Source organism: Labrus bergylta, chromosome 11 (genome assembly GCF_963930695.1).
Source record: "Labrus bergylta chromosome 11, fLabBer1.1, whole genome shotgun sequence".
In the NCBI taxonomy this organism is placed as follows: Eukaryota; Metazoa; Chordata; class Actinopteri; order Labriformes; family Labridae; genus Labrus; species Labrus bergylta.
Genome location: NC_089205.1, coordinates 3,997,260 through 4,012,500, shown reverse-complemented (window position 1 = coordinate 4,012,500; position 15,241 = coordinate 3,997,260). Strand labels below are relative to the sequence as shown.

Sequence of the window (15,241 nt, the reverse complement as noted above, 5' to 3'; positions counted from 1 at the left end):
AAAAGGCGGACAACAATCATTTGGGGGACATGACAGGTAGAAAGTTGTGTTTATTTGAAGGTGAAAATACTCTTATAGTGCTTCATGTTTGGCAGATAAATCGTTATATCACAGGAACGCTGGATTAAAACCGGGAAAATGTATTTTTCATTTCATGGTGACTTTAACAACAACAAACATGTCCTTTAAATATCTCTCTTTGTCTCTCCCTGCAGTACGACATCATCGACCTCGAGGTAAGGCGATTTGTACACAGAATTTATTCTCATCTAATTCTAGTATTTGTACTTCCTGGTCTCTATCTATATCAGGACAAAGTGCTCTTTTTCTTATACTATGAAGATGAGGAAATGATCTAAAATCACTTCAAACAGATTGTTTTACATTTTGGTTTCCAGTGAACCTCATAGTTGCAAGGTTTGTGAATGTTTTTGTGTTAGATCAATTGTGTTACATTTAATGTTTTTGACCTTAAGGGCCACCATACACCATTTGTAACTGTACGCTAAATGAAGCCTACCATTGAATAGATTTGGATCTGTTTGAGGCTGGAATTAAAGGTTGTCATACTTTAGGCTTTGAGCTTTATTGAAAGTGTGTGGCTCAGTTTCTTCTGTCATCTTGTTGTAAAGAAGCTGAAAAAGAAAACACAACGAAGAGAACAATAGCATACTTTTATTGCCTTGCATTTAACAGGACCCTAATAGCAACAAGATTGGACAGTGGTTGAAAGAAACATCCAATGGCGAAATATTGCAGCTGTCCTTCTCCTTGAACGCTGAGGCCCGTGAAGGAATCTATAACATCATTGTGTCAATTGGGAAAAACAAAATTTATCGGAACTTCAAGGTTGAGAAATACGGTAAGTTGTGGGTAATTAGTTTTTCTCCCATTGCAATACATTTTTTAATAAAGCGACATTCTAACAATGCAAACAATTATTGTTTGTCTGCAGTTTTGCCTAAATTTGAAGTAAATATAAAGGCACCCGATAAAGTCAGTATTGGGCAGGAAGAAATCGAAGTTAAAGTTTGTGCACAGTAAGTCAAATCTCTGTCACTCCTCACACTCTTCAATAATCTAAAATAGTTTCACTTTGGGAAGAAACTGTTGAAAAACATTCTTAATAATTTTCTCCATCTCTTCAGGTACACATACAAACAGTCTGTGCCAGGCCTTATTACAGCTGAGATGTGCAGACCTCTTTATCGGTATATCAGGGAAACAGAGGATATAAAGCCCCCTTGCTTCGTGGAGACAATGGAGGTACAGTTGCCATAGTGACATGCTCATCCCCCTGCTGCCAAACCTTTTTTTCAATATTTTTTTATATCATGTACTGTATCATATTTTCTTTTAGGCGGATGAGTCAGGATGTGCCACTTTTTTCTTTGAGATGTCCACTTTCAAAAAAATTGTAAAAGTGGTGCAGGCGTCGCTGCTGCTCAGTGCCAAAGTGGAGGAGGAGGAAACAGGCAAGACTATGACTTCAACAACATTAATATTTTGAAAAGAGTTATACAATACAGGTAGATATCACAAAGTATAAAAAGAGTTGTAACACGCTGGCCTCTTTTTCAGGAATAACACATCAACAAGAGAAGAGGATTCAGATTTCCTTTGTTATCGGAAAGCTGATATTTATTGACACACCAAAGGTTTACGCGATGGGATCAGACGTGGAAGGAAAAGTAAGTATGATTCTCAACATCATACAGGAGAGGTTTCTTCTGGAAAAGAATGATCCAGATTTGGAAATCCTTTTTTCTATCCGAGATCAGGTAATCCAGGTTACTTTGGCCAGAATTTAAATTAATTAGGACTTTCTAATATATACTTTGTCCACACGGGGACGCCAAAATCCACACAAACAGAGAGAGCCCGACAGTTGCTCTTTATCAAATATCTTTTGTTTAATATTGAAGCAAAATGGATTTTTTTTAACAACTCCAATGTCTACCTCATCGGCTATGTCATAGTAACAATCAAGCAATTCAAGAGCAAAATCTTTTTTCAAAAGTCTACTGGTATATCAGCATCATTGTAAAAATGCTTTGTGAATTCTGTTCAACTAAGTCATATGTTTTATTACATCTTGTTCCTGTAGCCAGAATCCAGCTCTCTGCTGGGATCACAATATTTCAGAGTTTTTTGGATCAAAGTTATCCAAGTCTGATTCAAAATGATTGAACAACACAAACTAACATTTCATCAGTAATGTGATTTATATTACTGTAGTCACTCACTGCGTGGTAAGGCTATTGTTAGCCCGTTAGCGCTCGTTATCAGAGCAGCTTGTGCTTTGTCGCTCTGCTCCACACACACACACACACACACCTGCACACACACACACTCTACTCCTGCTCTCTGACTGGCAGCGCACACATTTCTCCGCTCTGCTGTTTGTATTTTAACGGAAAGATTAGACGCACAGTGGGGGGAAAAATGGATCTTGACAGTGAGACAGAAGACCTCTAGCATTTGAGTCCCATCTTGAAAAAACCATACTCATATGTCATCAGAATTATTTTTTTGATCAAATTTCTATTTTGAATGAGTCAATTTGTCATCTTTGCTGTGGAATAAAAACAGTTTATAATCATATTTTTTGTTAAAGAAATTAACACTTTCTTGTTATACCTGATGTCATCTTATTACAATTTTTTTCACAACCTTTCTAGAAGATTTGATACAAAGGATTGCTTTAAAGGTCACGTATTATTCTGCTTTTCAAAAAGTTTAAAGAAGTCTCAGAGGTTCTCAAAATATGTAAATGAAATTTCTTGTTCTAAATACACTCTGATCCTATATTTTACCATTCCTATTAACACCTCTATTTCAGCCCTGCCCAGAACAGGCTGTTTCTGTGTCTGTAGCTTTAAATGTAAATGAGGTGTATTTGACCACGCCCCCTCTCTGGAAGGTGATGTGGTGTCTTGGGCTTTCCTGCAACATGCCCATTTGTTAACAGTGGAAAGGCAGACTCAGAGGACAGAACAAACACCTGACGTGGGTGTGTCACCATCATGGGGGAGGGGTTACTCCCCTCTGTGATGTCACAAAAGGAAAATCTCCAAACATCGTGTTTGCACACACATTTTTTGAAAAGTGGAGCAGGCAAAAGACGGAGAGGATGAATTTTTCTCATAATTGTTTTTTTAGACAGGCTAGAGACACATACGTATTGGTGTTTTTGAAAAACATGGCAAAGTGTTTTTTTGCATTATACTGTATGTGACCTTTAATGCCATCAGATTACTTTTAAACAGCTGCTGTCTATAGTCCCTTTTTAACATGACTACTTAAGAAAAGTTGAAGTTCTTCTATAGGGGCTAGACATTTGGACTGCTAACCAACAGAGTATTAATTGGCTATATATCCATGATCTTTTATCAATGAAACAATATAAACACCATTTAATATTTTGGAAGACATCTTTTATTTTTTTAAATGTCGTACTTTTATCATGATTCTAATATTTCTTGAACACTTAATGGGCTGGATTGATGTTTTCAGAGAGCCTGATTGAGTCCATAGGTACTCTGAAGTATTGTGCAGCCTCAGTGATATGCCTCTGTGCTTCTAACAGATCAAAGCAGTTGATTACGACGATACACCCATTCCTGACATGCCGGTGTACCTCTTTGAGGGTGAAATTAGGTCGGAACAACTCAAACAGACTCTCACAACTAACTTTGATGGAGTCGCAGATTTCACATTCAGCACAGATGGATATAACGGTGACATCTACCTCAGTGTAAGTATAAATACAACACTTGATTTTTCTAATCACGATTATTTGTAATACAGTAGTGGTGGCTCTCCAAAGCTTCCTGAACCCTCATGAGCTAATTTGTAGTGTTTCTTCTTCTGCAATGTAGCCAAGTAACAAACCTGTGAGGAGACCACCTTACAATGTTGAAGAGGGATACTTTGAGCTATTACAACACAAGATTTCCATGATCCGGGACGTTTCTGTGGATAGTAAAACAGTGAGCTCCCTGGAGGTGCAGAAGAAGGAGAAGCCAATTCCCTGTGACACAGTGGAAAAAATTTCCGTCAAATTCACCATAGTGGGAGAGAGACAAGGCACTGCAACTTTTATTTACGTGGTAAGTGATGGATGTTCTCTCAGGGAAGATGTTTTGAAAATGATTTTTACATCAGATTATTTACACCTGTTTTCAAGGTTTACTTTAGTGCCTTTCGTTTATATTTCTGTCAAGAACAATTTGATATTTTTTCAAGGGCATGGAATTACAATTTTAAACATGATTTGTCGCTTGCATTTTTTACTAATTACTAATTACATTTTGCACACAATGCTCTGACCTCAAGATAGGGATCAATTCAGAGGTCAATATGAACTCTGGAATTCTATTGATTTTGAGATTTGGCAGCAAAAAACAGAGAGCAGAGCATTAAATCTGGGGTAGATAGCTCACAGAACGCAAGAAGGGGTGACGCTGTCCAGAGGAAATCTGCACAAGCAACCAGGGTGGGATTTGATTGAGAGGCTGATTTATATCTTCTTTTTTCATTATTAGTGTTGGTTTAGTCAAGTTAGAGACCTTAAAGATAGCTAAGTTGTGGTGCGTCCCACTCTCTCCCCCAACATGTCCTGTATCTCTTCAGCTGTACATTCAATTATTGCAAAAATATTGCCCAAATAACTTAAAGACTACTTAAGAAATGAGGTTTTACCACTGCATTACTCATTCTCTGATCTCATTCTCAGGTCTTAGCCAGAGGAGCCATCGTCAAGCAAGGATATGGCAAGATTGAAGTGCAAGATCAAACAGGTTGATAGCAAATGATTTTTAGGCTGGCTACACACTAGACAATTTTCTAGATTTCAAAAAACATGGGAGACCACAGACACAAGGACAGTTTCAACTGTTTTTTAATGATCGTCTGATCACACACATTTATGTAATGTGTCTATGTTTTTATTTTGGAATAATATTACCAGGAAAGATCATCACTAATATGTGCTATAATAGCCAGATAACAGTACACTTCAGTGTCACCAGCAGGAGGCAGTGTGGCGCTGGGCTTCTCCCATGCATGGACTCTCTTTGTTACGGGACTCTCGTTTCTTCCTCATTCTACCGAGTCAAGCTGAACTGAAAAGAAGCACAGTTGCCTGTCTCATTCTTTTCTTCTGTTATACAGAAATTCTCATCTGCTTATGGGATCTCATTTTGAGACCTGTAACAGATTTGTGGGGGCTCATCCGGGATCGGCATCACCTGAGTAACAGCATACTGATCCAGTGATCTTTCTACCCAGGAGTGCCAGGCTGACGACGTGTGGCTGGAAGGAAAGGGGATTTGCAGTAGGCAGCTCAAGAGGTGAAAGGACCAGGTTATAGGGGTCCAAGCCTAAGGAGTGCAGCACTGTTAACCCACCAGACTACAGCACACAACATGTCTGACAACAAGAGAAAGAAACGTATTTGGTCCATTAGAAAAAGACTTCATCAGTTAAGAGCAGATGAGGCATATGAAATCGCCATTCACCTTGATCCAGTCAAAGGACTTGACTCGGCTGAGTTGAGCAGAGATGATGAAGAGAGCTGTGTTGAGTACATATCTGCTTATATGAACAGCCAAGAACTTGTCGGATTGGAAGATGAGGGTATGACCACGCTATTCCTCAAGTTAGCATCGAGGGTGAAATTAGTAGTCCGGTCAGGTCAACTCAATGGTCACCAGCTACTGCTAATGTTAAAACACCTGGGTCAGACAGCCTACATCCCTCTATAAGAAGAGGTAACCTCAATAGCCTGCACACATCCAACCCACCTGTCAGTCACCCATCATCTTCTCACTCACCTCAACTGGCTGCAGAAGAGCCACCTGTCCTCATTAGAGAGAGTCCTTCGAGATCTTCCACTGCTTCAAAGAAAATAGTTCAAGATACATGAAGGACAGATCAGTGACACGACAGCAGACATTAGTTTTAACAGCATGTGCAAGCAGATCCAGGAAGGACGCAGAGAACAACATTCTGACGATGAGATCATTAAAGGGGTCCTGCAAATTATCAAGAGTGGAAATTTTAGAGATATGCTGACAAACAAAGAAGATCTTACAGTCGCCGAGCTGGAAAGTTTCCTACAGTCCCATCTTGTGGAGAGGAGTTGTACAGAGCTCTTCCAAGAACTGTTGTGTGCTCGGCAGCTTATCAATGAAGCTCCACAGCAGTTTATTTATCGTATAATCGGGCTGAAGCAAAAGATAATGTTTACATCCAAACAGACCAATTCATTAATCAAGTATGATGCTTCTACACTCCAGGGTGTTTTCCTGAATGCTGTCTACCAAGGCATGGGAGAGAGACATGAGGATGTCAGACGAGAGCTGAAACCACTCCTTGCTGATCCGACTGTTTCTGATGAAGCTCTGTTGAGACAGGTCATTCAGACGCCAATGGAAGAAAGTGAGAGAAAGCGCAGACTGGGATGCAGCTCCAGCCGCAAAGTGACACAAGCTCACAGCAACCTTGATGAATCTGCAGAAACAAACAGTAGCATGGGTGAGACCAAAGCAAAAGGTAAAGACAATGTTATCCAGAGACTAAGTGCCCAAGTAGAGGCTTTAACACAGGCAATGGAGGCCCTGAAAAAGTTAACCATACAGCACCAGCTGCCAGTCCACCAGCCTGGTTCTGATAGAACTAGACCAGAGAGAAAGACACCTAGACAATATGGATGTCCACAATGTGTAGCTCAAGCTAAACCAAACTGCAGCCACTGCTTTTCCTGTGGAGAAGAAGGCCATCGAGCTATAGGTTGCACAAGAAAACACAAACAGTAGGGAAACAGGCATCGGTCAGGACAGAGGGACAACCCTTGACTGACTCAAAAGACAAGTCCCAACCCAAAAGTGGAGCAGAATTAAGACCACAAAAAGATGATAAAAATTCCAAACCACAGACAAAATGTCAACTGTATCATCTGAGAAGATCGCTCCCGTGATTGGTAGAAAATCCCTGTTGAAATGTAACATGAATGGTTATGCTATAACTGCATTACTAGACTTGCCCTTTAAGTCAACTAATGGAGGAAAGTCTCAGTGTGACAGCTGTAACAGGTGATGAGATACCCTACGACGGATATGTAGAAGTAGTTGTAAACCTGCAAGGCAACGATGATCCAGACTTAACCATTCGAATACGCTTCCTGGTGAGTCGACTCAAACTAGAAAGACCATTAGTTGGTTTTAATGTCATCCAGGAACTCATTAAGAGTAATGAGAGCAGACCTAAAGTAATATTCATCCTTGTTAGCTTACTTACCGGAGCTTTGTCCATCGACAGTGCAAAGGCAGAAGCCATAGTGAGTGAGAAATCACTATTTATCCTGGTCAAATAGCTTACATTAAGTGCAGAGTGCCAGTAGATATCAGTGACTCCAACTCACTTGTATTATTTGAGCCCAAATTAGAAACCACACCACTGGCACCCCTGAACATTGGTGAGGGGTTAATGGAGATTCAACAAACCAACAGACCTTGTGTAAAAGTGCCTGTGTCAAACCATTCCAAAAACACTGTGACCCTGCCCAGCTCAACTGTCCTTGGCACCATTGAAGCAATTGATAAAGTGGTAGAGACAGACAAGACAAACAATGAGCACAACCAGGCTCAGGTCAACATTGCAAGTTCCTCACCTTCCCAAAACATGAACAACACTCTGTGGCACCCACCAGTGGATGTTAGTCATCAAAGTGAGGAACAACAGAAGGAAGCTAAGCAAATACTGTATGAGGAGTCAGGAGCTTCTGCTCGAGACGAAGGGGACATTGGGTGTATCCCAAGCCTGAATTTGGAGATCAACCTCAAGGATAACATCCCAGTCCAGCGTGCGTATGCTTCTGTGCCCAAACCCCTTTACAAAGAGGTTAAAGAATACATACAAGACCTGCTTGCAAAAGGGTGGACAATTAAATCAAAGTCCCCTTATGCAGCGCCTGTGGTCTGTGTCAGAAAAATACATGGATCCTTAAGGTTGTGTATTGATTACAGACTCTTAAACCAGAAAACAGTGCCTGACCGCCATCCACTACCTCGCATCCAGGACCTCATCGACACTCTAGGAGGTCACAGCTGGTTCACCATCCTAGACCAGGGTAAGGCTTATCACCAGGGCTACATAGCTGAAGGATCCAGACACATGACAGCATTCATCACTCCTTGGGGACTGTATGAGTGGGTGAGGATACCATTCGGGCTCTCCAATGCTCCTGCAGCTTTTCAGCGAAGCATGGAGGAGATGTTGGACTCCCTGCGTGACAACTGCTGTATTCCTTACCTTATTGACATAGTCTGCTACTCCAAAACGTTTGCTGAGCATGTTGAAGGAGTAGGTCGAGTCCTGAAAGCGCTGCAGGCCCATGGTGTCAAGCTGCGACCAACAAAATGTGAACTGTTCCAGCGAGAGGTCAGGTACGTGGGGAGGCTGGTCTCAGCTGATGGTGTCAGGATTGACCCAAAAGACATTGACGCTATTATGTCATTAAAAGACAAAAGGCCCAGCACAGTGGGTGAAGTGCGAAAGCTTCTGGGGTTCCTGAGCTACTATAAAGCGTACATTCAGAGCTTCAAGCCCATTTACGAGCTTTTGAAAGTCAATGGAAACTCTAATGAGGTACAGGGGAACCCTAAGAAAGGAAAAGGAGCTCAGTTACCTTCGCGGACACCTGTCCAGTGGACCTGTGAACACCAGAGAATTCTTGAGCAACTGATTGACACCCTCTCACACCCACCTGTACTAGCCTATCCAGACTTTGAACTACCATTTGTCCTCCACACTGATGCCTCAGAGCAGGGACTTGGCGCAGTGTTATATCAGAGACAGGACGGCAAGATGAGAGCCGTTGCCTTTGGATCAAGAACTTTGTCCCCTGCAGAGAAGAATTACAACCTGCACTCAGGTAAACTTGAGTTTCTTGCTCTGAAGTGGGCAGTTTGTGAAAAGTTTCGGGATTATTTGTTCTATGCACCTCATTTCACGATCTACACAGACAATAATCCACTCACATACATGGTTAGCACTGCAAAACTGAACGCAGTTGGTCACCGCTGGGTAGGTGAACATGCTGACTTCAGATTTGATGTTAAGTACAGACTAAGAAAAGGCAAATGTCGACGCTGATACACTCTCTCGACTTCCATTAGACATTGATACCTATGTCAACGAGTGCACTTACAAGAGGAGCTTACAAAAGACACCATTCAAGCTGCATGGGAAGGTTGTGAGGCTGCAAAGGGACAAGATATTGCCTATGTTGCTGCACTTAACCTGATATCACAATCAGAGCCGTCTTTGAACACATCACCACTTACTATTGCACACAGCGAGTTAGTCAAGTCTCAAAGAGCAGATTCTGCTATTGGTGAGCTGATCAAACTGAAAGAAACAAGACCAATACTGACAAATGAGGACAAAAGGCGAGCCAGTGGGCCTACGAGAAGGTTGATGCATGAGTGGGGAAAGTTGCATGTGGAAAATCAACTATTGTATCGGACAGCAGGTCAGCGAAAACAGCTTGTTTTACCATCAGAACACTGCAGCCTTGTACTTAAGCATCTCTATGATGACATGGGACACATGGGAGCTGAGAGAGTCATTCATCTGGCTAGAGACCGTTTCTACTGGCCTTACATGAAAAGAGACATTGAGACATATGTGACAAGAAAGTGCCCTTGCATCAAACAGAAAAAACCTGTCACTCATGTCAGAGCACCGATGGGAAGTATCACAACATGTGCACCACTCAAACTTGTTTCCATAGACTACATGCACCTGGAAACAAGCAAAGGAGGCTATGAATACATCTTAGTATTTATAGACCACTTTACCCGGTTTGCTCAAGTGTATCCTACAAGAAACAAGTCAGGCAGAACTGCTGCAGAGAAAATATTCAATGACTTCATCCCTCGCTTTGGCTGCCCGGCAAAGTTACACCACGACGAGAAACTTAACTGGAGTTGCTCACTCCAGAACAACCTCTTATCATCCTCAGGACAACCCAGCAGAAAGTTTTAATAGAACGTTGCTTCAAATGTTAAGAACACTGGAAGAGAAGGAAAAGAGCAACTGGAAAGAACATTTACCCCTGGTGGTGCATGCGTACAACTGCATCAGACATGAGGCAACAGGCTTCTCACCTCACTATCTCATGTTTGGCCAACATCCCTGTCTTCCAGTCAACTTAATGTTTGGCTTGTCAGCTAAAGACCAACCTGGAAAACCACAAGACTATGCCAAGAAATGGGCTTTGAGAATGAAAGAGGCTTACCAACTAGCAGGTGAGAACAGCAAAAACTCAAGTGAAAGAGGAAAAAAATACTATGACCGACACATCAAGGGAGTTGTACTCCAACCTGGTGATAGAGTCTTAGTCTGCAACATGAGTGAAAGAGGAGGGCCAGGAAAGTTAAGATCCTATTGGGAACAAACTGTGTATGTTGTCAAAGAGAAAGTGAACGACAATCCCATTTACAAAGTGCTCCCGGAGCAGGGTAATGGTAAGAGTCGTGTCCTGCACAGAAACCTCCTACATGTTGTAAATGACCTGCCTGCAAACTTACCTGACCAACAAAAGAGTCCATCACCAGCTACAGGAAAACATAAGCAAAAGAGTCATCACATGTGGGAACAAAAACAGAGAGAAATGCAAAGCAGTGAATCTGAAAGCTCTGACAATGAAACACCCAGAGTGCAATACTGGTTAAGAGTACCACCACGACGTGAACCTCAAACCCAAAATGTAACACCTACCTGTGATTCCAAGAGAAACCCAGATAGCTTACAAAGGTTGCCTGAATCACACAGAAACACATCGTCAAGAGGCCACACACATGAGCAGCCACAAAGAATCTCACCCGAAAGAGAAACCAGACGAGAGCAATAAGCACAACACACTGATGAGGAAATCCAACCTGAGAACCCTGAACAGCCAGTTGAGCAGGAGTACAATCAGGATATTCATGATGATCAAAATGATGGACAAGTGATGCTGAAGGATGAATTAATCAGAAAATCTGCACGGGACAGGAGACCTCCCCAGTTGCTGACATATGAGTCTCTTGGCCAACCCTCCAACCAACCACATCGACAGATGTGGGCAGCTGGACTTAATGTCGTGCAAGCCCTGCCTGGTTGGGGTATGCAGAACTATCCCTTGCATCATTATAACACTTACCAGACATCGCCTTGCACTGTAATGATGCCATACACATACTCATATTAAAGTGCACTTACACACTCACTCACACATATTACTGACCTAAGTTTAAGAAGTGTTTTATTCTGATGAGTAGATTTAAGTAGGAAAAAGTAAGAAAGAGTTTCAGTGTTTGTTTGAAATGTCAGGAGCCATTTTTCTTTGTCAGGGAGCATGTGAGCCCACAAAATGTGTCGTCACATTTTATGTAATGTGTCTATGTTTTTATTTTGGAATAATATTACCAGGAAAGATCATCACTAATATGTGCTATAATAGCCAGATAATGGTCCACTTCAGTGTCACCAGCAGGAGGCAGTGTGGCGCTGGGCTTCTCCCATACATGGACTCTCTTTGTTACGGGACTCTGAACTGAAAAGAAGCACAGTTGCCTGTCTCATTCTTTTCTTCTGTTATACAGAAATTCTCATCTGCTTATGGGATCTCATTTTGAGACCTGTTACACTTGCATGAGACATTATAAAGGAACTTGTATTGTTGCCATAATTTCACAAGCTGATCTCCTTTTTAATATTCCATTTGGCTCGGGTGCCAGGCGTGTTTGTGTTCACTGCCAGGTTTCTGAGTTGTGAAAGTACACGCAACATCTGGTTGGTGACAAACCCAGTCTGCTTGCTTTTAATTGGCTATTACCCAATTCTGTCGGAGAAAGCCCAAACTCTAATCGTGAATATTTATGATATTTATGAAATCGTCTAGTGTTTAGCCAGCCTTAGAAAGCCTACCCTCAAAGTTGATTGGTTAACTGCTTTTTTTTCCATCTCTTAAGTGATTTGAAATATAAGTTAACACTTTACAATGAGGTACACAAATGTTACATAGTTAGTGGGAAACACTAAGTAATGGGTAGATATTGAGTACTTCTTCATCACATGTTCTAGATAATGATTATTTGACAGATAATGAATGTAATGGTTCGGTAATGCCTCAGTACTGAGTAACTAGTAGTTGTTACCTGGTGGTTAGTTTCCCATTTGTTTCACACTAACTATGCAAAATGTGTGCACCTTTTTGTAAACTGTAAGCAAAAATGATTCTTGTCCATTAAAAAGTCTGTTTCACTGTTTTTAGTGACTCAGGGCAAGATGTCTATTAACATCAGAGTGTCCCCTGAGATGTCCCCAGACGTCCAGCTTGTGGCTTACACTGTCCTCCCCAGTGAGATGGTGATCGCCCATAGTGCTGACTTCTCCACTGAGAAATGCTTCAGGCACAAGGTCAGCGTTATGTCTCACAGACTTTCTGTTTGTTATAATAGTTGTTGTGTACCACTGACAGTATTTCTTTGTGTCAGGTGTCGCTGGAGTTTTTTCCGTCCTCAGCTGTCCCAGGAGAGGGAAACACCCTGCAGGTGACGGCCCAGCCGAACTCTCTGTGTGGTGTGAGCATTGTCGACCAGAGCGTCCTCATCAAGGAGCCTGGGAAAAGTCTTGACAGCAACAGGGTAATGGCTGGACAACTTATACTGTAGATGCATAATGCTTGATGACATCCGCATGATCTTTTGGACAAATTAACATAATCGGTCACCCAGTTTCAGTTCTATTCAATGACAATTTCTTCTTTTTCTCCAATGCACTGTGTTGCACCAGCTATTAATAAGTTCAATCGTAGTCTACTTTTGAAATAATTCCTAATTGAGAAATTACGGAGTTTGCGCTACATTTAAGGTGTTGCACCAGCTGAGATCGTTCCAACATAGTCAAAAGTTACACCTACTGTATCTCCTAGTAAGTGGAAAGTGGGATAACTTAAAGAATGAGGTGGAGCAGAGGGTTTTACCAGCTGTTTGGTGTTAGCTGTGTGTTCTCTGTGATAGAGTACATCCCTGTTTGTTTGGCTAGTTAGGGTAGGTGATTTGTGGGGATTTGTTTCCTCACAAATTGGGGATGTTGCAGTTTTGCATTAGATTGAGATTTAAGAAAAAACCCCTGTAGTAAACATTCTAGTTTGCCCTTCGAAATCTACCTTTCATCAGAGATGTGGAGTCCCCCACCATTTACATCACAAAAACATAATGCAGATTTTAAGCTTTAACTAAACCTTTCTTTTTTCAGATATTTGACTTGTTGCCCATCACAAAGGCATCCTATATTCCCTTTGAAGTTCTGGATACTATAGAGTGCTTGGTTGTGAGGCCTAAAAGACGCATTTGGCCCCGTCCTGATGTGACAGATGACCCTTACACCGTTTTCACGGTATTTAATGCACTAAAATGAACACATAATATCAAGAATACATATTTCAACATACTGCACATCTTATTTGTATATCTTTTTTTTTGTGACACCTTCATGTTGTCTGATTATGTAGAATGTAGGGCTGAAGATGGCGACAAACTTGGGTGTCCGAGTCCCTTCATGTCTCCAATACGGAGGAAGGAAATACGTCCCTGATCGAGGTGATTTATTTATATATTGTTAAAACAGCACACCACTGCCCTCTTTTGACAGAGTATTTTCTGGTGTCTTTACAGATGTTAGAAAAAAAGAGGTAGTTATACGCACATCATGTAGGTGCAGGTCCGTGTATAAACAGCCACATCTTCTCTTCCACAAATCCTTTTTTAAAAATACATGAACACGTGAAAATGATACGTAGATGACATTTGTATATTATACAAGGGTCCTGTCGACATTTTATTACAATTTTCTGACTACCTTAATAACTGTCATGAACATTTGAAGTTCACCATGTGTCATGATGAGGACAAAAGTAGCTTCCTGGACACCCTGGTGAAGGCAGAACATTGAAACAGACTCATACGGGAAAGACACTGACAAATGTTCTTTCGTACACGGACAATCTTTCCATCCAGTCCATCTGAAAAAAATCTTCCAATTAGTCAGTTTAGCCGCATCAGACAGATCTACACAAAAGAAACAGACAAACTCGAACACAGATTTAAACAACGACTGCTGGGTAAAAGCAGCCAGAGACAGGTACAGCAGGTTTACTCGGGATGTGTGCCTTATTAAGAAAGAAAATAACCCCAAAGGTACCAGCCTTAAATGCTCTTTAAATTACTCCCCTATGGGAAAATATTTTGTAACCACAATAAGAAAACACTGGCATATTTAAAACTCTGATCCATTATTAAAGGATGAGTTCAGGGATGCACCAAAAGTGATAAACAAACACCACCCAAAAATCAAGTTGGATCTCATCCAAATCAAAAGCACTACTCTCCTTGAAACTCGACACGGTAATTATCACAAAGTGCATTTTCACTTATGATTGCACTACATACAATCACTCTACTACTGTTTAAACTTGGCTGCACATCTTTATATAATAATGAAAATATATCTAAAATAGATAAATTAGAACCTGTAAACATTATGAACAGCTGGACTTAAATAATCAAGTCAGATGTGTTGACTGAACTTTACATATTAATTCTGTATGTTTTTTTGTTTTTTTTATGGTTTTATAGATGTGTTTCATTATTTATAGATGTGGGACATTTTGAATATCTATAAATATGGTGTGTGGCCTCCCTTCCTTTGTTAAAAAATGATCACCGAAACATTGTGATGAATCAAAACTTTTTGTGGCATTTGAGCAATTGTGTGTGCTCTTCCTCAGGTGTTTTCAAGAGGCGTCGATTGAGGTTACCACTTGCTGAGGCTTCTGGAGGAACGCTTCCACCACCAATAGTGACAGTCCGTACTTTCTTCCCAGAGACTTGGATATGGGATCTGATAGAAATTGGGTGAGCTCAGTTTTAAAAACACTTCACAAATGTTTTTTTTATTGTTATGAAATGGGGGGGGGGGGACACTTTTGACCATTATACAGAACATGGGACACTTTTTCAATCTCTTTCATTTACATATACTGTATCTAGAAGATAATCCTTCCCCTTAGCCCCCTGTAGGATGAAAGTCTACAAAAGTACTGACAGCTTTGTGTATTTTTAAAGTGACTGGGTCAAAAATACTGCCGTAGAAGGGCAAGAACTTCATCATCATCCAAGCATAGGCG

General features: G+C 41.1%; 1 protein-coding gene across 1 annotated transcript in view; it reads left to right on the top strand.

Annotated features, from left to right (window-relative positions):
* The window catches only part of LOC110003016 (alpha-2-macroglobulin-like protein 1), a 35,002-nt gene that overhangs the window by 4,986 nt on the left and 14,775 nt on the right, over positions 1–15,241 (top strand). Inside the window, exons 5-18 of the mRNA XM_065960677.1 lie at positions 216–236; positions 697–862; positions 956–1,040; positions 1,149–1,266; positions 1,361–1,475; positions 1,582–1,691; positions 3,590–3,757; positions 3,882–4,112; positions 4,739–4,802; positions 12,326–12,471; positions 12,549–12,698; positions 13,312–13,452; positions 13,568–13,655; positions 14,843–14,969. Coding sequence (XP_065816749.1) covers positions 216–236; positions 697–862; positions 956–1,040; positions 1,149–1,266; positions 1,361–1,475; positions 1,582–1,691; positions 3,590–3,757; positions 3,882–4,112; positions 4,739–4,802; positions 12,326–12,471; positions 12,549–12,698; positions 13,312–13,452; positions 13,568–13,655; positions 14,843–14,969 — 1,730 coding nt within the window. The remainder of the gene's footprint in view (positions 1–215; positions 237–696; positions 863–955; positions 1,041–1,148; positions 1,267–1,360; positions 1,476–1,581; positions 1,692–3,589; positions 3,758–3,881; positions 4,113–4,738; positions 4,803–12,325; positions 12,472–12,548; positions 12,699–13,311; positions 13,453–13,567; positions 13,656–14,842; positions 14,970–15,241) is intronic.